Source organism: Danio aesculapii, chromosome 13 (genome assembly GCF_903798145.1).
Source record: "Danio aesculapii chromosome 13, fDanAes4.1, whole genome shotgun sequence".
NCBI classification, from domain to species: Eukaryota; Metazoa; Chordata; class Actinopteri; order Cypriniformes; family Danionidae; genus Danio; species Danio aesculapii.
Genome location: NC_079447.1, coordinates 34,619,249 through 34,645,185, shown reverse-complemented (window position 1 = coordinate 34,645,185; position 25,937 = coordinate 34,619,249). Strand labels below are relative to the sequence as shown.

At 34.5% G+C, this 25,937-nt stretch overlaps 1 protein-coding gene across 11 annotated transcripts in view; it reads left to right on the top strand.

Moving 5' to 3' along the window:
* The window catches only part of fgfr3 (fibroblast growth factor receptor 3), an 84,770-nt gene that overhangs the window by 47,396 nt on the left and 11,437 nt on the right, over positions 1-25,937 (top strand). For 4 of the 11 annotated variants that reach the window (XM_056470762.1, XM_056470761.1, XM_056470752.1 and 1 more), the window contains exons 6-15: positions 5,544-5,667; positions 5,760-5,950; positions 11,479-11,623; positions 15,699-15,881; positions 19,935-20,079; positions 20,170-20,291; positions 21,780-21,890; positions 21,979-22,169; positions 22,334-22,456; positions 25,787-25,857. In XM_056470762.1, coding sequence (XP_056326737.1) covers positions 5,544-5,667; positions 5,760-5,950; positions 11,479-11,623; positions 15,699-15,881; positions 19,935-20,079; positions 20,170-20,291; positions 21,780-21,890; positions 21,979-22,169; positions 22,334-22,456; positions 25,787-25,857 — 1,406 coding nt within the window. Of the gene's footprint in view, positions 1-5,543; positions 5,668-5,759; positions 5,951-10,683; positions 10,829-11,478; positions 11,624-15,698; positions 15,882-19,930; positions 20,080-20,169; positions 20,292-21,779; positions 21,891-21,978; positions 22,170-22,333; positions 22,457-25,786; positions 25,858-25,937 lie in introns of all 11 variants that reach the window. The other 7 variants (XM_056470763.1, XM_056470758.1, XM_056470757.1 and 4 more) reach the window with 3 other exon arrangements.

The following is a 25,937-nucleotide window of genomic DNA, read 5'->3' as shown; positions in this document are numbered from 1 at the left end:
TGGATTTGCTCTTCAGTGTTTAGACTTTAAGCAGTGAAAACTAAAGCAAACTAAACTGAAACTGAACTAGACTGACACAGCTAATGATCTTTTCGATTGACCCGGTTGGTACAGTGGTTCAGATTTTTACTTGCCCAACCAAAAAATAAATAAATAAAAGTTAATTGCTATTTCTTAGCCACATATTTTAAATAATCGGTCAAAAATAACATCTGTGAATTTAGAATTTAAATATTTAAAAAATGTTAATAAATATTTGATCAAAATTGAAAGTGTTATGGAAATAAAAAGAGCAGTATGGAAAATGTGTAGGTATTTTATTGCCGTTCTAAATGATTTAACAAGAGGTGGCTGACTTACCAAACTGGTGGCAAACTGTGCAAAACCTGACTTAATTTTTTTCGTCGTGTTGTCCCCACCTAAATGTCTATTTCCAAGACGTTAGCCTCATAATGTGATGTTACTGTCTCTTCGTTGTACTGGTTGTTTCCAGGTTACAGAAAAAAAGAACGTGCTCACAACATCCAATCAGGCAAGAGGAAACAAAAAGCAATTTGGTGTTTACGACAGCACAGAGAAGGTAGCATTTAAAGGCTTTAAAGCACAAACTGTTTCTCCATCTCTACTGTATTTTCTCCCAACTGACAAATAGTCGCACTTGTTGCCACTAAATATGCCACCTTAAAGATGTTAAAAGGATAGAGATTTAGGAGGTTTAGACCAAAACCAAAAGACATTCACTTCTATAATAGCCTAAAAGTTTCCAACATTCTTAAAAATATCTACTCTAATGTTCAACCGCAAACTAATTAAAGAACAAGTGCAGGGTGAGAAATTATTACAGAACTTTAATTTTGGTGTAGGCTGTCCCTTTAAGTGAAAACAACATTGGATTTATGTGTTTATGTCTTTAAGCTTGGATCTTTATCAATACAGACCGATTGATGTCCCCCTGTAGTTCACTCTCCAGAGCTCTAGAACAGTCTCTTACATGATGGCTTGTGCGATTATGGGCCGGCTGTACAATATTGATGGCTTTCCGGCAAGACTACCACTTTCCACTGAGAGGGAGAGAGAAACCATTTTGTCGTTTTAATGACTAGCCCTGGGGTCAGTTGTTTTTGCTTCCTGTCTCTGTGGGTCAAATTAAACAGTTCTGCTGTCGGAACGAGCCTGCACCATTTTGGCACAACCATAAATCCTGGACCTGCTCATACAAACACATACTCAAGGGAGACCTGGTCTTCCTAGCACCTCCAGTCTCTTTACTCCCAATGTTCTCCAAAGTTCTGTCACAATCCAATATGCTCCACACCAGTCTTAACTCCTACCCTCAGAGTGTGACATCAGAGTTAAAGAGGCTTTAGCAGTGTAATGCCGGGAGGAATTTTTTTAGGACGGATTTTGGACCGATTATCAGACCTTTACTTTTTTGCAACAGGGTGCACCATGACATGGCAACACTTTTTACCTCTTATCTTTTGATGAAGGATGGGATAAATGTACTTATTCTCTCCTCCCGTTCTCTCTAGATAAAGTGCTCGGGTAGATTGAGGAACAGCTGAGAATTCCTCACAGCATTTCTTTGCAGCAGACACATTGAGATAAATGTCTTACACACACACACACACACTCACAAAATGTCAGCGTCAAGTAAGATATGGTCTTAAATTAACTCTCTCATACTCTCGCTCCACATGGGGAACGGACATTAAATACTTTTGGGAAGTTAACAAGGCTAGTCTAGGATTTCAGTGCAACCGGCTTAGACTCCAATCAGCACAAGCTTATGCAGTCCAGGCCAATATTTCTTGTCTTTGGTACAGTGTTTGAATTTGACTCAATTTACACAATTAAATGTCAAATAAAATCGATGTTCTTTTGATGTCGATTTTATAAGCATACATTAGTGCCGTTGTACTTTTGTGCTCATTATTTCTATTGTTTCATTAGTGATAATAAAAGCCAACATGCCTATTGAAGAATGAACAGGAGAATGGCTGAAAATTAAAACGAAACAATGAAATGTTAATAACGTATTATGCGGTCGCTGTGCTTTATTTCTTTTGAAGCTTTTGCATAGTAAAACAAAACTCATATTCTGTGATAAGCTGTAGATTTTCTGCAGCTATTGTGTGAAATTAACTAAGTTTATTGTTTTGTTTTTCTTCAGAATATAGCTTGATGATTTAACCAAACTTCATTAAAAGCAAATATTGTGTAGTTCATTATTTAAGTTAATCAAAAAGTATAAAAGAAAAGTTACAGAACAATATACTTTCCATTGTGCACTTGCGTTGGTTTTAACCTGTATCGGTAGACACATTACATGTCAGGTACTCCCATGCAGACACCCACACCCACATTTCTTATACAGTGCATGTCAATCAGCAGACAGTAAAGCTTCAGTGAGTGAGAGTGAGCCAGTGAGAGGAGCTGAGGATCCAGAAGACAAGGAGGAGGAGGTGGAGGAGTGCAGGGGGCACAGGCGCCTCTGCCAACTTTCTTAGGCATGTGTGTTTGTCTATGTGCGTGTTGCCCGCTCAGGCAGTGTTACCATGCAACTGTTCAAAAACACAGCCCATAATATTTACACAGTTACATTTCTTTCCACTCAGACCTTCGAAGTGCTCGGAGAAGGAATGAGAGAGAGACAGAGAGCAAGAGGACTGAAAAGAGGCAGAGAGAGAGAGAGAGAGAGAGAGAGAGAGAGCGACGTATATATAATTATAATGAGTGAATGAATTGGTGCTTCTGTGCGTGTGTATATGCAGATATATGCAGTACATGTGTATGAGATGAAGGGATTGTCTAAACCAAAAGAGACATTGAAACATATTTTGTCTAGCGGTGTTCAAGGAATTACAAAATAAAGCCAAAAAAAAGCAACTAAACAAACCTGTAATTATTTACTCATCCTTGTGTTGTTTTCAATCTGGATGTTTACTCATCTAATCTATCCATTTAGCTATCTATGTTTATCTGTCTGTTTGTTTATGTCTGTTTTTCAAAATGTTTAAACCAATATCAAGACAACATTTATTGATAGTTCTGACCAACTTAATACTGTTTACAAGCTATATATACTGTATACTGCTATACTAGTAAAAATAGAGTTCATAAAGACATCTATAAAATAGTATAATTTAATATAAAAACAATGTTGATCATTGTTTGATTAAAAAGTCACATTGGTTTTCACAAGCAAGTTTAACACCTAACTGTCACTCTATCAGTTTAGTAAAAAGTTGTTATTCTTTTGTTATTGTCATAAATTGTCAGAAAAATAATATAATATATACAGTCAAGCCCTCATACCTCTGGCAAATTCTGACTTAAAGGTACTTAAAGAAATATTTTTACTGAAAGAAAGATTTTTTTCCCCACTAATCAGTTTCGTTTTTAAAAAAAAATACATAACTAAAGTCAAACTTGTGATATTTATTATTAATACAGGACAGGCAATAATCTATTATCAGTCTATTTTTTTAAAAGAGGGGGGGGGGGTTAATGCTAAGAAATAATGACAATGAGTTAATTGTTATTCATTAGGATGGATTTCGATGGAAAGTCTATAACAGATATATGTATGAGCAATATATGAATGCAAATGGAGTCAACAGAAAACAATACAGAGAGGTGCAACATTCATTTCTGCTTTGATAACTACAAACCTTACACAGTCAAACCTGGAAAGAAACCCAAGCCTTCTTTCACCTTCAAACCAAGTATATTATATCAGATAGCAAAGATTAAATCCTCATGAATGATGCATTTTAACAATATACAGTAAACCATAACGTTAAACAATTATCCGAAGGTGGTTAACAAGACTTTAAGGGCTATTTGAATGCATTCAACAATACATAACTAAAGTCAAACTTTAAGTCACAATTTGCCAATAATATATATATATATATATATATATATATATATATATATATATATATATATATATATATATATATATATATATATATATATATATATATATTTATATACACAGTTGAAGTCAGAATTATTAGCCCCCCTTTAAATGTATTAGTCCTCCTTTAAATAAATATTTCCCAAATGATGTTTAACAGAGCAAGGGAATTTTCAAAGTATGTCTGATAATATTTTTTCTTCTGGTGAAAGTCTTATTTGTTTTATTTCGGCTAGAATAAAAGCAGTTTTTGATTTTTTTTTAAACATTTTAAGGTCAAAACTTTTAGCCCCTTTAAACTACATTTTTTCTGTAGCCTACAGAACAAACCATCATTATACAATAACTTGCCTAATTACCCTAACCTGCCTAGTTAACCTAATTAACCTAGTTAAGCCTTTAAATGTCACGTTAAGGTGTATAGAAGTGTCTTGAAAAACTCTAGTCAAATATTATGTACTGTCATCAAATATTATGTACTGTCAAAGATAAAATAAATCAGTTATTAGAAGTGAGTTATTAAAAGTATTATGTTTATAAAAAATGAGAAACACTTTCTCCGTTAAACAGAAATTGGAGAAAAAATAAACAGGGGGCTAAAATTCAGGGGGGCTAATAATTCTGACTTCAATGGTGTGTGTGTGTGTGTGTGTGTGTGTGTGTGTGTGTGTGTATGTGTGTGTGTATATATATATATATATATATATATATATATATATATATATATATATATATATATATATATATATATATATATATATATATATATATATATATATATATAGTATTTCAGCGACATATATTGCGATATAATTTTGGAAACAATGTATCAATTTTCAATCGATTGGCATGATTTTGTTGGGGAACAAATCATGCATAAAATGTAATATGCAAATATAAGAGTGAAATAAACAGTGCTTTATGGTTTTCAGGGCATAGTCAAATTGTATCCAGGTACAGAATTTTTTTAAAAAAAGCAAAGACTTTACTGTTTAAACAATTCAATAAAACTATTTTCTATTAAATATTGTGTCTGAATGCTGTTAGCTCTTAAAAACATGTGCAAATGATAAACTTTTTCTCCATTAATGTTAAACTCTGCAATAGCTACACAAATGTCATGTATTTTGAACTGTGGCTATATAATACAACTATATATATGAACTATACAATCCCAACTCAACATTACAGATCCTCCGATATCGATATATAAACAATAGTAAAACAATAGTAAAAATATTTTTTTAAAATTTATATATATAATATAATCTAGAATATATATTTTTAAAGATACTATTGTTTTATTTTATGTACAATTGTTATAAAATGTTCAAAATATTGTTATTGCGAAAAATAGCAGAACATCTAATACTAAAATCTAAAATTGATAGCAATAACATAGATGTCAATTCTGCATCCTGTTCAGTATTTGAACTCCAAATCCTCTTAGATGTATCAGCCTAGTGGATCTAACTCTTGCATTAACATTATACAGACACAGGGAATTAAGCACCTGTTCTTCTTCAAGAGAAAAACCTGAGGAAGGATTCAAGTGGACCTCTTATGTAATGTCCTACTTTATGAATAAAACTCTGTGTCTGTCATTCTCTTTGTCTAGCTGAGGGATCAGCAGTGGAGTTTGGTCATGGAGAGTGCCGTTCCATCCGACAGGGGAAACTACACATGTGTGGTGCAGAACAAATACGGGACAATCAAGCACACTTATCAACTTGATGTGCTGGGTATGAACACGTAACACACACACACATGTTCAACATTTAATTTTAAACTCAACTTCATGACTGACTGCGCCCTTTGTTTCTCATCCAATCAGAGCGCTCTCCTCACCGGCCCATCCTACAGGCGGGACTGCCAGCCAATCAGACGGTAGTGGTGGGCAGTGATGTGGAGTTCCACTGTAAGGTGTATAGTGATGCTCAGCCACACATCCAGTGGCTCAAACACATCGAAGTCAATGGAAGCCAATATGGGCCCAATGGCGCCCCCTATGTCAATGTTCTTAAGGTACAGTCTGAAGAATTCATAAATTAAACACTTAAAACTGTTTTCTTGTCAAATACGGTTGTTAAGTTTGTTTCAGTAATTTTATACTGATTTAAAGGGGTCATGATCTGCCTTTTTTGTACTGTCCTATGAGGCTCACTTACAGTGTTATTGAGATTTTATATATATATATATATATATATATATATATATATATATATATATATATATATATATATATATATATATATATATATATATATACACACACACATACACAAAACATCTATTTAGAAGAAATAGACTATTTCACTGAACACACTGAATGGGTGGCAGAATGTTGACTGGTATGATTGGGTATCTTGCTTATTTTGAAAAGGATAGCTGTTTGTCCTCTACTGCATGTATGTTTGACAGCATAGATACTTTATAGACAGACGCTGCTTTGATTTAGGTCAAAACACAAAAATGCTCAGTACATATCAAAAGATCAGTAATAAGCAGCCGTTTTGAATGTTATCACTCAATTGAATGGGCATTATCAGTGGTTATCAGCTGGACTTCTGAACCTACTAGTAGGCTCAGAAAGCTGTTATCATCCATCCACATGGATAATCAGCCATAGATCACAAATGGCTGCGGCCGGAAGTTAACAATAATTATTTATATTATTTATTGAATTTCCTATTAGTTGTATTTTATTGACGTCCACCCCTACCCCAACCCTAAACCCAACCGTCACAGTAATGTAAAAACAGATCTGGATCTGGAGTCTTCTCTATTAGTGTAGCTGATTAACGGTGAGAAATATTTGTAATACAGGGTGGGTCATTTATATGGATACACCTTAATAAAATGGAAATGGATGGTGATATTAACGTCCTGTTTGTGGCACATTAGTATATGTGAGAGGGCAAACTTTTCAAGATGGGTGGTGATCATGGTGGCCATTTTGAAGTCAGCCATCTTGGATCCAACTTTAGTTTTTTCAATAGGAAGAGGGTCATGTGACACATCAAATTTATTAGGAATTTCACAAGAAAAACAATGGTGTGCTTGGTTTTAACGTAACTTTATTCTTTCATGAGCCCCCTCAGATATACTAATGTGCCACAAACAGGACGTTAATATCACCAACCATTCTCATTTTATTAAGGTGTATCCACATAAATGGCCCACCCTGTATTTATGAAATTTCCCATTAGTTGTATTTTATTAACGTCTACCCCTACCCCAGCCCTAAACCCAATGATTAGCCATGTGGATGATGATAACAGCCTTCAGAGCCTACAGTAGCTACATCTATCAGCTGATAACCACTGACAACATTTCAAGCGGGTGTAATAACAGACAAAGCAACAGTGGACATGGAACTAAACAGTTAGTGTCATCTTACTGACATGTTTAAAAGTTTAAATATTAAAAAAAAACAGTTCATACATTTATTCCTAATGTTGGGTTTATTTTTTGGGGTTTATTGAGTTCTTTTTTTTCCGCAACATAGCACTACACAGCATCTTGCTGTCTTCAGAGAACATTGTTTGGTTTCTGTTTGACTTGCATTTGCCTCTCTCTTTATTTACCTACTACAGTGTGAATCAGTGAGCAGGGCTAATGGTCTAGTGGTCTAGAAGTGGGTGTTGATCTTCAGTGGAGGTGGAGTTTAACCACACTGTTACATAATAAAGTGTCTCATTTACAACTTGTTGTTTTGACAGATTGGCTTCAATATACACTGTTTTTGGCCAACAAAAATGTTTTGAGTTCTAAAACAAGATGTTTTTTATAGTACAATTATCTCTTTAATGTCAAAAGATTATGCAAATTTTGATTTCTCAGTTCATGACCCCTTTAAACGTAAACAAAGTTTTAATGGAATTTTTTGTTACAAACTTTTATTATGAAAGCTTAGTTTCTTTATGCTTGTTTGAAGAAATAGCTTCAAAATATGTGCAGATCAAATTAAACCACATATTCTTTATGAGCTTTGGGTGACTCTTGAAGCACCTCCTTCAAAGTCATGATCCCACCCATGCTCGCATCTTGCTGTAGATCCTGCAACTGGAGAATTAGGGGTCCCTCGCTCTCTTTTTCCTCTCGGAGGAGTTTGAGAGGAGGCAGACATCTGTTTTGGGCTAAGCTAACCGCCGCGGTGGCGTCGCGCACAGAGACAGCCATTAGCTGTGCTGCCCCACTCACTCTTTTGAGTAGAAGGAGGGAGGGAACGAGGGAAGAGGCTCCCGAAAAAGCCATGGAAAAAATGAGTGCGGGAAGCGAGGGAAGGGCCGAGTCAGCAGGCAGAGGAGGGGAGTGCGTCGGCTGGCCAGACCGCCGCGCTATTTTAGACTCCCACATAATTGAAACAGTATTTTACTAGGAGCCGCGCGCCGGCTTTTCCCTTCCCCGCAGTCTCATCTGCGCACCCTCTAAAGCCTTCCCCAGCCCTCCCAAACCGAGAGTGCTGAGGGACAGATCATGTGTGGCGCAGCGCCTGCGATCAAGGCAAGATCGGAAACAGAGAATAAAGCAAATGAAGCATCAGAAAGAAATACAGAAACGCATATGTGTGGGCTGAAGACAGTTTTCGAGGATTTAATTATAGTGATCGCCTAGCAATTGGCATGTCGTGGCACCAGTGCAGGAGAAATTAGTTTGAATCCTGCTTGCAACATTTCTAGCACTCTCACTGTGAGAATTTTGTTTAAAATGAAGAGCTATAAAATGGGCCCACTGAACTTTCCTATTGCTCCAGTACTGTTGTAGCGTATTGCATGACACTGTGTTATGGGCTTGATTTTCAAGGAAAGCAAAACTGTTATAAAAAAAAAAACCCAAGCGTTCTTTCACTTTCAAACCAAGCATACTATTTCAGATAGCAAAGTTTAAATTCCTCACCAATTATGCACTTCAAGAACATACAGTAACCCATAACATTAAACTGTTATGTCAGAAGGTGGTTAACAGGCCTTTACAGTCTATTTGAATGCATTCAACAACATGCATGTCTATACAGCAAAAGCAATCTGACTGATGAATGTGTTTTTGACAACATTTGGAAGTGGTCAAAATAGGGCTGTGCGATTTGGGGAAAATATCTTATTGCGATTTTTTGACAGATATTACGATTGCGATTAAATTATGATTTAATTCAACCTTCAAGACGTTAAACAATTATCTGAAGGTGGTTAACAGACCTTTATAGGATATTTAAATGCATTCAAGAACATGCATGCCTATACTACAAAAGCAATCTGACCGATTAATTTGTTTTTGACAACATTTGGAAGTCGTCAAAATACGGCTGTGCAATTTGGAGAATTGCGTTTTTTTGTTGTTGTTGTTGTTGTTGTTGTTGTTGTTGTTGTTGTTGTTGTTGTTGTTGTTGTTGTTGTTGTTGTTGTTACAAATATTGCGATTGCAATTTGATTTACGATTTAGTCCAAGCTTCAAGACGTTAATCAATTATCCGAAGGTGGTTAACAGGCCTTTATGGGCAATTTGAATGCATTCAACAACATGCATATCTATACTACAAAATCAATCTGGCTGATGAATGATTTCGACAACATTTGGAATTGGTCAAAATAGGGCTGTGCGATTTGGGGAAGATATCTAATTGCGATTTTTTTTTTGACATATTACGATTGCGATTTGATTTACAATTTAATTCAAGCTTTCAGCTAATTTAAATTGAATTCAAGCTTCAGCTCAATAATCTGTAAGCCGTGGCAACAATTCTGCGACAGCTCTAAAAAATTACCTGTTTTTGTACAGTGTCTCTGACTTTGAAACCAAAACATTCCCATATTCCAAATGCTGTTTTTCTTTGATATTAATTTGTTTATTGATGCTTAAAGCAGCAGAGCGCTATAATCCCACTTGTCAGTGTTTTTCTGTTTGTTTTTTCTTTTTTTAATTGTGGGCATAGTTTAGTTGCGTAATTCTGATTGGGCAGAACAAAAGTGTGCTCATTAAATTGGCTAGTTATAAAGCCCCGGTCAGATCACACGATTTCGGCATGATTTCCTTGACGTAGGATGTCGTGGGGAGTCGTAAAGGACAAATGGACGTCGTGATACAAGATTCAATCGTTAACGGAGAGAAGATTTTTTCCACAAATTTCTGAACATAATTGTTTTAATAACTCATTTTTAATAACTGATTTATTTTATCTTTGCCATGATGACAGTAAATAATGTTTTACTGGATATTTTTTTTGATATTTTTCAAGACACTTCAATACAGCTTAAAGTGACATTTAAAGACTTAACTAGGTTAATTAGGTTAACGATGGTTTGTAGACTAAATATAGCTTAAAGGGGCTAATAAGTTTGACCCTAAAATGGATTTTAAAAAATTTTAATCTGCTAAATTTATTTATTAATTTTTTTGCAGCCTCTTGCAATTAACTAATTGCAACGTTTCAAACTGCGATTGTGATTCAATTTCGATTTATCGCATAGCCCTAGGTCAAAATTTCTCAGATGCCATTTATATCAATATTTACTATCATCTACTTGTGATCAGATCATCAAAAACATCCTAAATCCTTCAAACAGGGCCTTGAATACAGGTTTTTGGCACTGAAATGTCAGATTGACGCAACTGTTTTATAAATTTGGCCTCAAGTATAACAGTATCTTAAAAAAGTGGAAGAACAAGCTGTGTGGGAGTGCTTTAAATCATTAAGTGTGTGTTCATGTGTGAACGTGCTCACCTCTGATTAAGTACTGTATGTGTATGTGTTTCTGCAGAGTTTTGTCAGTAATGTAAAAGAGGCCCAAGATACGCTGACTGTGTATAATGTATCAGAAAAAGATGCAGGCCAGTACTGGTGCAGAGCCCACAACTTTTTAGGCATGTCAGAGAATTCATTCTGGCTCACGGTGTCCCAGCCAGGTAAATCTCCCTCCTAAAAACAGCGCTGTCAATCAAGACCTTTGGTGGCGTAGAGTTCAACTCCCCTGAACTCTCTCTGTCTCTCACTGCTCCTCTCGCACAATAAATAAGGTGACTCCATTTAAGGGCTTGTTGTTTGCGGCCAGTCTGTTTCATTTAAGTGATCGCTTCTTCTTGCTCTTCTTACCAATCAATGCAGCAGAGTGTGTTTAATAGCACCCGAGACACACACACACACACACACACACACACACACACACACACACACACACATTCTCATTGATTTTCTCACTCACATGCTCTCTTGAATGTTAAGACACATGCTAATGCATAAATAGGTATCTATTTTATTTCCAAGCGAGGGGTTAAATTAAGCTTAAATATATTCTTCAAACCGGGGCTCTGGATGAGAACTAATGTGACCTGCTTTTGCTGACGGGGCGTTCAATTTCCCACTAGAGTTTCACTTTGCATTCTAGGTCATCCACTTATGAGCAGAATGATGGTATTTCTGGGTTACTGGTGATGGGTTAACTGATCTTCTCTTGTTCAGAACTTCCTTCTGGTGATGGGTGCTATGCTTTTTCTCAAGGGTTGTGGTTTAAGTCTTTTTTTCCATCTCTCCTTCTCTCTATCTCTACTTTTTCCAGACTGCTGGGATTAATACTACGGATAAAGAGCTGGAGATTCTCTACCTGACCAATGTGTCTTTTGAGGATGCGGGGCAATACACTTGTCTGGCAGGGAACTCGATTGGCTATAACCATCACTCTGCTTGGCTTACAGTCTTACCAGGTATAGGTTCGCTTTCTGGGGTTTCTTCTAAGTCTCAGTGCTTCCTGTTTTCCCAGTTGTGTTTGCATGTAATGTTTTTTAAATGTTTGTAATGTTATATGACTAGGGTTGTTCTGATTCCAATACTAGTATCAGAAATGCCACCGATACCACAAAATATCCTGGAATCGGAATCAGCAAGTACTCGAAGCAACAAACCGATCCGTTACCATAAACAAGACACATAGTTATCCTTGCTAGCTTTTCTTAACATTGCAAAGAAATCAATTCTTCTTTGCTGCTTAAAAACCAAAAGCAGGAAGTTATGCTGTGTTGCCACTTTTTAAAACAGTGAAATGAAATGAAAATGTGCTGTCTGGTTTTAGGTAGTATTCCGTAATTAAATCAAAACTACTAAAAATTTTGATAGATTATTTTGCTTACCCCATTGGCAGATAATTAAGCTTGTTTTAAGTAAAAATTCTGATAATTTTGACATATTATTTCTGAAAACAAGACAAATTTTAGTGTGTGTCTTGAAAACACTCCTTGATTTAAAAATTTTAAGATATTTGGACTAGAAACAAGACAAAAACTCTTAAGTAAGAAAAGCATTTCCGCAGTTAATCAGCCAGTAAAATGGTGACCCACTGTGTCCCAAATATCGTAATAAAAGTTTTAAGGGATGGCATAAATATTAACAGGGTTGTGCTTATTCTCTTAATAAGTTATGGGTGTGTTTTGAGCATAACGTGCATTAAACCAATCAGAGCCTCCTCTCCCATTCTCTTTAATAGTCAGTTGCATCACGCCATGGCGCATTTGCTATTTACATAGCAGACTTTGTAAGTGGAAAAACTGAATGCTTCAATAGCGAGTTACAGACAATAACAGTTAAACAGACCATTTGCAGTGAGGATAAAGAACGAGCCTCCTCAATTCAGCTTCTTTACTTTCTCTTTACTTTACTTTTACTCTTTACTCCTTTACTTTCTTGAAGTAAGGAAACGGTGGAAACTCACTCCACTGAAGACATCAATTAGCCAACATTTTAATTTAGTTTGTTAAGCGCAAAGATTAGTTTCAAAACTATTTCTAAATGCAGTTCTAATTTCCAGCAAACGAATAAATGAACAATAATAAAAAAAAGTGTGGTCAAAAAAACTGAGTTATATAGAGTTATATCCAAACACACTTCCTATTGCCCCATATGATGATGCATATGTCTCCCAAACCTGACAGGTGGACAAATCTAAACTTTTTTTTATTAAAGAATATAAAAATGCATATAATAAATACTACTACTACTAATAATAATGTTATACTAATGCAAATTGTCATGAACAAACTGAAAAAAGCTATATTTCTCAAAATAGCAATGCGCCAACAAAGCGCCTTAACACATCTCCTTTGTAGACCAGCACGCCCATGAGTCCACAAAGTGGCACAAATAAATTTGCTATTTAAACAACGTGGTGCGAAACATGAAACTTACTGTTGCGCTGGTCATATTACTCCATACACGTCTTGCGTCTTATTGCGACAGGTATATGATAGGGCCCTAAGTATTTCATATTTTATGAAGGGATAAGTCTGAAGCGCACCATAAAATGAAACAATTCCATTAACTCATAAAATGCTAGTTGTATATACAGATATTCACCCAGGTATTGGATCAGTAACCTGAGCCTGGAAATTGGAATTGGAAAGGGAGCGTAGACAGCTGTTCCTTTTTAGTCACGTCGAATTAAATATGTCACTCTGACTAAAATCCTCTGAAAAACAGCCTAGTAGTTTTATAATTGTTCTTAGATTTAAATGCGACAAAGAAAAAAAATGGATGATGGGTTTTCCTCATCGACTGTTTCCACATGATAACACATGCGCTCGTGATGGAAGTGCTTGTCATGTTTGCTGGAGTATTTACTTGATGGCATAGAGTCCCAGTATCTGGGAGGCCCGATTCATTAATTCTTACATCCCCTGCGCTCATCCTGTTATCCTGCTCTCCGTTCTGCTGCTGTAATTAAAATCGCTGGTCTCGTGTAGAGCCACTGAACTCAATCTGAGGGGCTCATCACACAAGTGCCAAATAAGCCTCCTGGAAAGAGGGGCATTATGGGATGTTTGTATCTGCAAGGGGGTGCGATAGCATGCTAATTAGTTTTAAAGGTGGCTGTAATTTACTACAGACTTTAAATAGAGAACAATATCTAATGAGTCACTTTAAGGAATATATTTTGAAGAATGTTGGTAACTGTTAGCTATTGATTAAATGTTGACAGAATAAAATTTTTTGGTCACGGTTTATTTTGATGGTCCGTTTGTTGAATTTAGGTTACATTGCATCTACATGCCAACTATTGCTCATTATTAGTATTTATTTATTTATTTATTTATTTATTTATTTATTTATTTATTTATCTATCTATTTATTTATCTTTTTATCTATATATTTATTTATCTATAGATATTTATAAGTAGATTGTTATGTTGGGGTTAGGGTTAGTGTAAGTTGAGATGTTCTTGCAAAGTTTCTTATAGTCAGTTAAATGTCTGTTGAAGGAGCAGCATCAACAGAAATTAAGCAGACAGTCTACTAATACTCCAATGGACCATCAAAATAAACTGTTACCGAATGTTTTGGGTGAACTTTCTTAATCTGACCATTAGTCAGGTTTGTTTCTAAGGTTAATCTTAAATTAAACTCTTGAGGTTATAATGAGTGGCCAGTTTTTGGGGGGCTAATAAGTTAATAAGCTGTATTATTAAGATGGTCAATTCAATATTGATTCTGAAAAATTGCAAATCTATTCTATGAATATTACCATTGCTTACTTGCACAGGATTATTGATTGAGCAAACACATGTTACACAGCTCACAAGCAAACAAATCAAAGGGATGTGGATTGTATTCGACCAGTTAGTTTGTAGTTAGTGTGTAATACCTTGTTCATAAATACATACCATAACAACAAATAGGCAGAAAAGAGGTGTTCTTTCAGCTATTAAGAGGCATTTAATCAAATGGACATTTAATTTGATGGCAAAACCAATCAAATGGATTTTTGACTGTCAAGAGTGAACAAGCTCAAAATATTTTATGGGTTCAGTGATTATGAACTTAAAGGAATAGTTCACCCCCAAATTAGATTGTGTCATAATTTACTCACCCTTTAAATATCCAAACCTGCTGGATTTTCTTTCTTCTGTTGATCACAAAAGTTTTTTTTTTTGAGGATAAGCTTCAAACTTGGAAACCTTGGAAGTCAGTGGTTAGGGGTTTTCAGCTTTCTTCAAAATATCTTCTTTAGTGTTCAACAGAATTCAGAAACTCGTAAAGATTTGGAACCACATGAGTGTGAGTAAATAGAAAGACTTAAAATTTAAATTGTAGGGTGAACTATCCCTTTAAGACACTCACTGGAAGTACTGTAACCTGAATTCAGTTTTTATTTATTTTACATCTACTATGTAGTGCGGATGGTGGCATTTTAGTTTAGTTTTAAGTGCTAACACGATTGCTACATACAGCTGAAGTCAGAATTATTAGCCTCCCTTTGATTTTTTTTTTTCTTTTTTAAATATTTCCCAAATGATGTTTAACAGAGCAAGGGAATTTTCACAGTATGTCTGATATCATTTTTCTTCTGGAGAAAGTCTTATTTGTTTTATTTCAGCTAGAGTAAAAACAGTTTTAAATTTTTTTAAAAACATTTTAAGGTAAAAATTATTAGCCCTTTTAAGCTAGATTTTTTCGATAGCCTGCAGAACAAACCATCATTATACAATAACTTGCCTAATTACCCTAACCTGCCTAGTTAACCTAATTAACCTAGTTAAGCCTTGATATGTCACGTTAGGCTGTATAGAAGTGTCTTTAAAAATATCTAGTGAAATATTATTTACTGTCATCATGGCAAAGATAAAATAAATCAGTTATTAGAGATGAATTATTAAAACTAAAATAAATCTTCTCTCTGTTACACAGAAATTGGGGAAAAAATAAACAGGGGGCTAATAATTCTAATTTCAACTGTATGACTCATGTTGTCGATACTAGAAGTCTGATCTGTGCTTTTGTGCTCTGTATCAGCGGTGGAGATGGAGAGAGAGGATGATTACGCAGACATCCTCATCTACGTGACGGGTTGCGTGCTCTTCATCCTCATCATGGTCATCATTATTCTCTGCCGTATGCGGATAAACACGCAGAAGACTCTGCCAGCGCCACCTGTTCAAAAACTGTCCAAATTCCCCCTCAAGAGACAGGTAACAGAAAGTAGATACAAGATTTGATCAACCTATTTCTCTTACTCTCTTTCTCTCCTTTCTAAATTACTACGCTTAAAGGAGCACTACGTTTATTTATTTATTTATTTATTTATTTATTTATTTATTTATTTATTTATTTATTTATTTATTTATTTATTTATTTATGTGTGTGTGTGTTTATTTATTTATCTATCTATTAATTTATGTATTTATTTATTAATAAATTTATTTATTTATTTATATATTCATTTATCTATCTATCTATTTATTTATTTATTTATCTGTTTATTTATGTATGTATTTATTTATTTATTTATTTATGTATTAATTAATTTATTAATTAATTTATTTATTTATTTATTTGCAAATAGGCTCATTTTACAAATCACCTAGAGTTAAACATTAGAGTTGTATCATTTTTTAATCCGTTCAGCCATATCCAATTTAACGATTTATGCTGAGCTAAGCCAAATCAGCTGAATGGATCGAAATTGGTAAAAATTAAGAGTTTAAGAGTTTACCTCTAGATGACTTATAAAATGAGCCTATTAAAAAAAGCTTTTTTATTTAAAGTTTTTGTCTTGTTTCAAGTCGTAGTATCTAAAAAAAAATTTAATCAAGAAGCATTTACTAGACGAGCAAGAAATTTTGTCTTGTTTTCAGAAATAATGTCAAAATTATTGACAATAATAATGGCAGTATTTTTTGCTTGTCTGGAAAATGCTTTTTGAATTAAGAATATTTGAATATTTGGACTAGAAATGGAACAAAGACTAAACTGTAAAAAAAAATCCTTTTTTGCAGTGTTTAAAGGGACAGTTAACAAATTCATAAGAAAATGCTGTCATTATTTACTCTCTTGATCCACACTTGTTAGTTTTCTTTCATCTATTGAACACAAAAGAAGATATTTTTCAAAATGTTGGAAACTGGTAGATTATGACTTCCATATTGACTTCTTTATTTCCTACTATAAAGTCAGTGTCTCTTAGTTTATGACATTCTTCAAAATATCTTCTTTTGTGCTGAACAGAAAAAAAGTAAACGTTTGGAGCCACTTGGGCTGCTAGGTGTATGAAGACGTTCTCTGTGTATGTCATGTGGCAGAGGGATATCCATGCTCTCCTGGTGACTGATCATGTTTCTCTCCTGGTGAAACTCGCTCTCTCTCAGTTGTTTTAAACATTTTAAATCGCAGCAGCTGCAACTGACATGCACTGTCTCTCTGATCTCTGTTGCTCTCTCTCTCCATCTCTTCTTCTTTTTCCCCTCAAGTTATTTCCAGCAATCAAAGTCTGACATTGTCACACTGGAATCAGCGCAAGCTACATAATCATGTTGCAGTGTTGTTTTTTTATTTCTTGTCTTCAAATAGTAAGTGTGTAGGTGTGTAACGTGAGCTAGTTCTCTAGTTCTGATTTTAGAAAATATTGAGATATCATAGTCAGACAGTTTGATCTTCCTGCAGCTGACATACTTTCTCAGTGTGTCATCAAAGTCTAGATGGATTTGCATTTCCTGAAGGAAATAGCAGTGCTTGGAAAGAACTAAAAATAAGGTTCAAGTGTGCAAATTTCATGACACAATGCGTTTAGATTCTTGGACAATTTATAATTTATTTATTTAACAGGGACATTGCTCATTAATCAACAGTAAAACTGTTAATAAGCCAGAGTTAGCCACAAACAGTAAAGTTACATACATCAAAAGGATAAAACATATTATAAGAATTTCATAAAAAGCTAGAGAAAAGAATTACTCATGATTACAAACCTGATTTGCTTTTAGCCGTTTCATTAACTTGTATTTAAATGTTAAATAATTTGTAACACCCTTTAAATCAATAGGAAGTTTGTTCCAGAAATGATTGACTCTAACTGAGAAGACTAACCATGCAAGTTGTACATCTAAACTGCACAGCACATTCTCCTCTAGTGATAGATAATGTTGCTCTATCATTATTGTTCTTGTGTGTCACAAACTCACATAATGGAGGTGGAGCATATCCATTTAAAATTTTAAAAATCATACAAGCATCAGCCAAATATTTCATATTCTCAAAGCTCAATAAATAATTTTTGTGTATTATATTACAATGATGATACCTAATAGTCTTCTGGTCGGATACTTTAAGTGTCTGTTTATAAAGTGATTCAACTGATTTTACTGGTGTGTGACCAACTAGTAAGACAATATGTAATATGAGAAAAAATCATGGAGTGCATAAAAAGTTTTGCTGCTTCTTTAGTCAAGTAAGGTCGTATATGCCTGAAGTGGCCAGATTAAATGTAACAATTTTAACAACCTTCTTGGCATGCTTTTGGAATGCCAATTGTGAATCTAAAATTAGACCTAAATATTTAAAATCAAAAAAAGAGTTGGACAGCCAACTTAAATTCAATATGCAATGATTTAGTTATAACAATGTCATTGCTTTTAAATTGATAGTTCACCCAAAATGAAGATTCTGTCATCATTTACTTACCTTTTATGTGTTTCAAATCTTAATGATTTTTTTTTTCTATTTAAAATAAATAAAGATATTTAGAAAAATGCTGGATTCATTGATTTCCATAGTATTTGTTTATGGAAGTTAGTGGTTACAGGATTTCAGCTTTCTTCAAAACATCTTCTTTTATGTTCAATGGAATAAAGATACTCATAAAGGTTTGAAACCACTCAAAGAAGAGTGAATAGCTAAATTGTCATTTATTGAGTGAACTATCCCATTAATTCATTCATTAATTTTCCTTCAGCTTAGTCCCTTATTTATCAGGGTCACCACAGCGGAATGAACCGCCAACTTATCCAGCATATGTTTTACAAAGTGGATTCCAGCTGCAACCCAGTATTGGGAAACACCCATTCAGTCTCACATTAACACACATATACTACAGCCAATTTAGTTTAGTGTTTGGACTGTGGGGGAAACCAGAGCACCCAGAGGAAATCCACCATACTCGGAGAGACTATGCAAACTCCACAGACAAATGCCAACTGACCCAACTAGAACTCGAACCAGTGACCCTTTTGCTGTGAGGTGACAGTGCTAACCACTGAGCCACCGTGTCACCCCTTATCTATCCCTTTAACTAAATTTTGAATGCTTAAAGGTGACATGAAGTGAAAGTTTTGCTCATTGTTTTAGCCACTAATTCGCCAGTAAATAAAAAGTTATGAATTTCCATACGATTGGGTTGGCTCTCTTTTTTGTTTTGCTGTTGATGGACCAACCCAACCTCATGGCAATTCGTAACTTTTTGATTTAGTGGCTAATTCGTACAAATTTGAACAATATCATTTGTACATTTTAGTCTATTGAAATCCTCCAATGACGGTTGCGTTTGGGGGTTGAGATGGGTGGCATGCCTCCTTTTAAAAAACTACGTATTTGTACTACCTAAATTGTATGATTTTGAACGAATCAGCCACTTTTCTGACAATATGTAAAATAGTTTACTCGTAAGATCCGGTTGGTGGATCTCAATATGAGTGACTGGTTGTTCTATACCACATGCTAATAAACCAATTTTTTCTGGTTAAAGAATATGAGGACACATGAATAAAGAAAAACATATGTGAACCGATCATTTTTATAACAAATATTGTAAAGTAAAAACATGTAACACAGCTGCACTTCAGACATTCTGAGTTCAAATCTCGTAGACCTTTCCTCTCTCATTCCAACTTTGCTTCCTGTCTAGATACTGTCAAATATATTTATATATATAGTTATTTTATTTATGTAGAATTAATGGGTTAAATGTAAGAAAGAAAGAAAATATGTGTGTGTGTGACACCAGGGAAAATGTTTCTTCACACACAATCATCTGTGGTCCATTACAGGTAGATCTGACAGCTACAAACCTTTGTCTCTCAGGAGCACTTCTCCCGAGAACAGAGACCGTGTTTCTGTCTGCAACACAACACTTCAGAGTTGATGATATTCTTAAAATAGACATCTTGATTCTCTCTCTCCTTCTCTCGCTCTTGCACTCTCTGTCTTGCTGTCTTGCAGGGACAATAACATGCTGTTTTTATTCTTTACCCAAGCAGGTGTCCTTGGAATCCAACTCTTCCATGAATTCAAACACCCCGCTGGTCCGGATCGCCCGCCTGTCATCCAGCGATGGGCCGATGCTGCCTAATGTGTCTGAGCTTGAACTGCCCTCAGACCCCAAGTGGGAGTTTCCACGAACAAAGTAAGTATGAACCTGAAGCGCTCATCAGAAATTTTAATAAAGCGAATTGTTTTGTTTATTTGTTGAGTGTAAATGGTGATTTGGTTGCAGGTTAACATTGGGGAAACCATTGGGAGAGGGCTGCTTTGGGCAGGTGGTGATGGCTGAAGCTATTGGGATTGACAAAGAAAAACCCAACAAACCTCTAACTGTTGCTGTCAAGATGCTCAAAGGTTTTTTTTGTTTGTTTTTGTCTTTTGGCATAAGATAAAATTGATTAGTTACTTTATTAAAAAAAGTTGTAACTTAAAACTGTTAGGTTGACTTCATAGTTCGCTTAATTTTAAAGCATTGGGTTTACTCACTTTTTTTGAATAAAGTCAACTAATCGATATAAAAGCAATGAGCTCACTCACTTTTTTAAGTAAGGTCAACTACTTGATTTAAAAGCAATGGGTTTACTCACTTTTATTGAGTAAAGTCAACTAATCAATCTAAAAGCATTGGGTTTACTCACTTTTATTGAGTAAAGTCAAATAATTAATCTAAAAGCAATGGGTTTACTCACTTTTATTGAGTAAAGTCAACTAATTTATCTTAAAGCAATGGGTTTACTCACTTTTATTGTGTTAAGTCAACTAGTTGATTTAAAACCAATGGGTTTACTCACTTTTACTAAGTAAAGTCAAATAATCGATGTAAAAGCAATGGGTTTACTCACTTTTATTGAGTAAAGTCAACTAATCTATCTAAAAGCAAAGGTTTACTCACTTTTATTGAGTAAAGTCAAATAATCGATCTAAAAGCAATGGGTTTACTCACTTTTATGAGTAAAGTCAACTAATCGATCTAAAAGCAATGGGTTTACTCACTTTTATTGAATAAAGTCAAATAATCTATCTAAACACAATGGGATTAATCACTTTTATTGAGTAAAGTCAACTAATCGATCTAAAAGCAATGGGTTTACTCTTTTTTATTGAGTAAAGTCAACTAATCAATCTAAAATAAATGGGCTTACTCACTTTTTTAAAGTAAAGTCAACTAATCAATCTAAAAGCAATGGGTTTATTAAATTTTATTAAGTAAAGTCAACTAACCCATCTAAAAACAATAAGTTTACTCACTCTTTTGAGTAGTCAACTAATCGATTTTAAAGCAATGGGTTTACTCACTTTTTTAAGTAAAGTCAGCTAATTGATTTAAAAGCATGTGTTTACTCACCTTTTTTAGTCAACTAATCACGTTTTACAGCATATCAAGCAACTGACTTATGTTTTTATTTTACAAAATACCATTCCCAATACATAAGTAATTATAATGTAACAAAAATCCAATTGCTCCTATTACTACTTTAACATACACTTTAAATTCAAATTTTTTAAATAATATTATTAAAATTCGTAAATTCATCGTATTAAAAGACTTTCAAATACTAAAACTCTCCTACTGTATATATTCGTTAATATATATATAGTTGAATTACATGTATAATTATAATACATGTGTAGATTGCTTTGATGTTCTAACACTAAAAATCTTAGTGTTGTCTTCTGTTAGTGCCACGCATGCACAAAAAATACAATAATATGAACTTAATGTGACACTAAAGACAGAAATAATGACTGCAGAACAACCAGCTTTGCCCTCATGTTTCCAATGTTTCAAGAGAGAAACTGTTATTTTAATAAAAATAAAAATCTCATGTTTTAAATTCTTAGATGACGGCACAGATAAAGACCTGTCAGACCTTGTCTCTGAAATGGAGATGATGAAGATGATTGGGAAACACAAGAACATCATTAACTTGCTGGGAGCATGTACACAAGACGGTCAGCACACAGACACACAATATAAATTCAGCTTTGAAGTTAGCCTTTGATTTTTCTGACTGAATGTATTCTGACTGTGTTCACTCAGGTCCTCTGTACGTGCTGGTGGAATACGCCTCTAAAGGAAATCTTAGGGAATATTTACGGGCCAGAAGGCCTCCTGGGATGGACTACTCATTCGACACCTGCAAGATCCCAAACGAAACGCTGACATTTAAAGACCTGGTGTCCTGCGCCTATCAGGTCGCCAGGGGTATGGAGTACCTGGCCTCAAAGAAGGTAATGCGTCTACTTATCTTAGTTTGTAAACTGGTTTGAACAGAAGTCATTTAAGATACTTGCGATGTTTATAAAGTTTATATTACTGACAGGTATTATTTTCCATGTGTGTATTTATCAGACTTAAGCGTAAAAGATGGCCCTCTCTTTGTTTGTGTTGCCAGTGTATCCATAGGGACCTCGCCGCCCGGAATGTTCTGGTTACCGAGGACAACGTGATGAAGATTGCAGACTTCGGCCTGGCTAGAGATGTGCACAACATTGACTACTACAAGAAGACCACCAACGTAAGTCAACACTTATTATCAATCTCAAAATGCTCGAAGAAGAGCGCTCCTGGGTGGCATTGTGTTTTGGAGCACAGCAGATGTGGTTATGCACTGTATTTTAAATGTCAAGGCTGCTGCTGTCAAATCAGTGTTCAGGAATATTTAAAGGTGCATTTGTAAGCAGCTGAATGAGGAATTGGTAATAGAGTGTGTGGGTATTGGTAATAGTGGTGCGGATTTCAACACGTTTACCTGGCACACCATGCATTGTAGAAAATAGTATTCAGTATCGACTAACTAAAACTATTATGACTTTCATTTTGAGCATCTAAGGCCAAGATTACTTAAATGGAGAATACTGAAATCTCGCCACACTTACATTTAAATAACAAATTTTAAGATCAGTGGCAAACTATCATACATTTGATCAAATTTGTCAAATAATTGGTAGCAGCATTTAAATTACTTAAAAAACTTAAATTCACTGTAAAATTCTCATTAATTGGCACAATGTTAATTTACTCAATGCCTCAAGTAGTAAACTAACCTTTATTAGTTTCTTTGTTATGCTTTACTCAGAAGAAGATATTTTGAATAATCTGCAAACTGGTAGCCAATGATATGCTTAATAGGAAAGACATGTTAAAGTATGGATGTAAAAGTCTTCAACATTCTTTAAAATATCTTCTTTTGTGTTCAAAGATAGATGTTTAAATAAGTGAAGAGTGAGTAGATAACTATCACTTTTTTATGACTTTAATCAGTTTGATATACCACTTATTAAAGTACTAGTATCAGTTTTATACTCGCTGACAACCACCAAAAAATGTTTGGTGACGAGAAAGTCACATGATGAATCAAAGTTCATCACAAGCAGCTTTCCCACAAGCTGACAACATTGCAAATAATAACCATCTAATACAAGAAATTAATGATTTGAGAAGATTCAGATACAGATACAGACTAGAAACAATTTAAAGTATTTGTCAGTGCAGTAAGAGGATTATAATTGGTAGGATTTCTTGAAATTAGAAAATTTGCTTTGTTAATGAAAAAAGTCTTAGTCTTTACCCCTTTTTCAAGATTTTAAATAAGTCCCTTTTTTCTCCAGAATGAGTCTATAAAGTTTCAGCTCAAAATACCCGTCGGATTATTTATTATACCTTTCTGAATCTGGGAAATTTCAGCTGTTGGGACATTGTAGCTGTTTTTGTTGCCTGTTCCTTTAATGCAAATGAGCTGGTTCTCTCCACCTACCATTCCCACGTGTATGTCAGAGCCATAGAGATTACTCTAATATGACTGTGGACACACTATACTGTACCTATACACAGTTCTGTCCAATCAGTTTACAAAAGTTGATTTTAATCATAGGTGCCCTTTAAAATAAGTACAATAACACTTATCCCAGCAGTGCATCTGAAGTCTAATTATCTGAAAACTAGCTTTCTTTTTAAACTGTTTTTTTTTTTTCTTTTTTGTGTGAAAATGTCTTAAAACTAGAGTTACTAAACAGGAGAAATCCTCATAGTTTAAGAAATGTAATTTATTTTATTTTATTTATTTTCAGGTTTAGGCAGGGACGATGCACATTAATAACACAAAAAATGTAAGATGTGCCAGAATTAGCCAAAATGCCATTTTCATCTGCAGTCTCTGGGCTGTTAGAATGATCACCTAAAATATAACATGATATAATATATACAAGCTTTAAAATACATAGAAACTTACAGCATTCGTACAAATTGTTGTTAAATATATACAATTGTTGTTATATGTTCCCTCTTAAAATGAGCCAAAGCATTTCAACTTAAAATAAAATTATTGAATGAATTAAGGCATTTTTTGGTTCAGTAGATTTAATGCAAATTATTACTTGTTGCTTCTTAAATTACTGAATTTTACTGCAACAAAACATAACAGTAAATTTTGTCACAAATAACAAGTATAAGTGTGATTAAGCATTTTTTAACAGGCCAAACATTAATCAGCAAGTTATTACAGCTAAAATAAAGTCTTATAATACAAGGCTGGACTTATATTAAGCTAAATTTGCAGGTAACATAAATAACTTTAAGCTTTTACTAAAAAAATATATATATTTTTAAAACAATCATATTAATCTTACACAATCTGATCTTAAATATTATTGTATTCTTAAAACAAGATCAGTAGCTATTTTTGGCTAAAAATAAAATTGTACCTCTTGACTAAATAAGGACTTTTTGCATATAAAGTAGGGTTGTCCCGATCAGGTTTTTTTGCCCTCGAGTCCGAGTTTAAGTTTGAGTATCCAATGATATCGAAACCCAATCCGATACTTCTACAATACATAAATAAAAGAATAAAGAAGAGCGAAGGAACAGATCCAGGATTTTCCTTATTTTTTTTATGTAATTCACCTTATTTTAACATTCAACAACTCAACTGTTAACAAACAGAGCAGTTCTGTGAGGTAGTTTGAACAATCAAGCAATAAATAACATAAATTCTTCACTTTTGGACAATCGTAAAAAATAATCGTATATAAAAACAAATAGCACCTCAACTTAAAACACCCAGCAGGCATGTAAACAAAAAAAGTCCTACAGTGTTTGCACACGTTGCTGTTTCTGTGTAAAGTCATGAAGTCAGAATTATTAGCCCCTCTTTGATTTTTTTTTTCTTTTTAAAAAATTTTCCAAATTATGTATAACAGAGCAAGGAAATTTTCACAGTATGTCTGATAATATTTTTTCTTCTGGAGAAAGTCTTATTTGTTTTATTTCGGCTAGAATAAAAGCAGTTTTTAGTTTTTTAAAAACCATTTTAAGGTCAAAATTATTAGCCACTTTAAGCTATGTTTTTTTTTCGATAGTCTACAGAATAAACCATGGTTATACAATAACTTACCTAATTATCCTAACCAGCCTAGTTGACCTAATTAACCTAGTTAAAAAATCTTCTTTCCATAAAATGTAATCTAAATCATTGTGGCTGAACCACTACCTCAGGATGTGCATTATGTTCGAATAATTCCCATAACTCCTTATTTATAATAGCTTGTAGCAAGATCAAACTATATTCCCTCACATAGACAGAATAGATGGCATGCATTGAATAAAGATGTGCAGTGTTGTGACAGCAGGTTTTAGATGTGGGGTGCGGTCGGTGAAGTATTTGGATATTGGATGGGACAGTTGGAGATTAGAGTGCATTGGGGAGTAGGACCGATGGGGCTACTGGAGTGTATTTGTATTAGATTGGACAGTAGGAGATTAAGCTGCAGGCCTGTTGATGTCCGCTGGGCGTCTGTATGTCTTGCTGGGTCAGCACCGCTGTTGTTCTGACTGATCTGTGTCCTTTCAGGGTCGTCTGCCCGTCAAATGGATGGCACCAGAAGCACTGTTCGATCGCGTCTACACGCACCAGAGCGATGTGTGAGTTTACATTACCGTGCATACCTCTTGTTTGTTTCCATCCATCACTTTATGCCATCTGTTCATCAAAGTTCATCAAG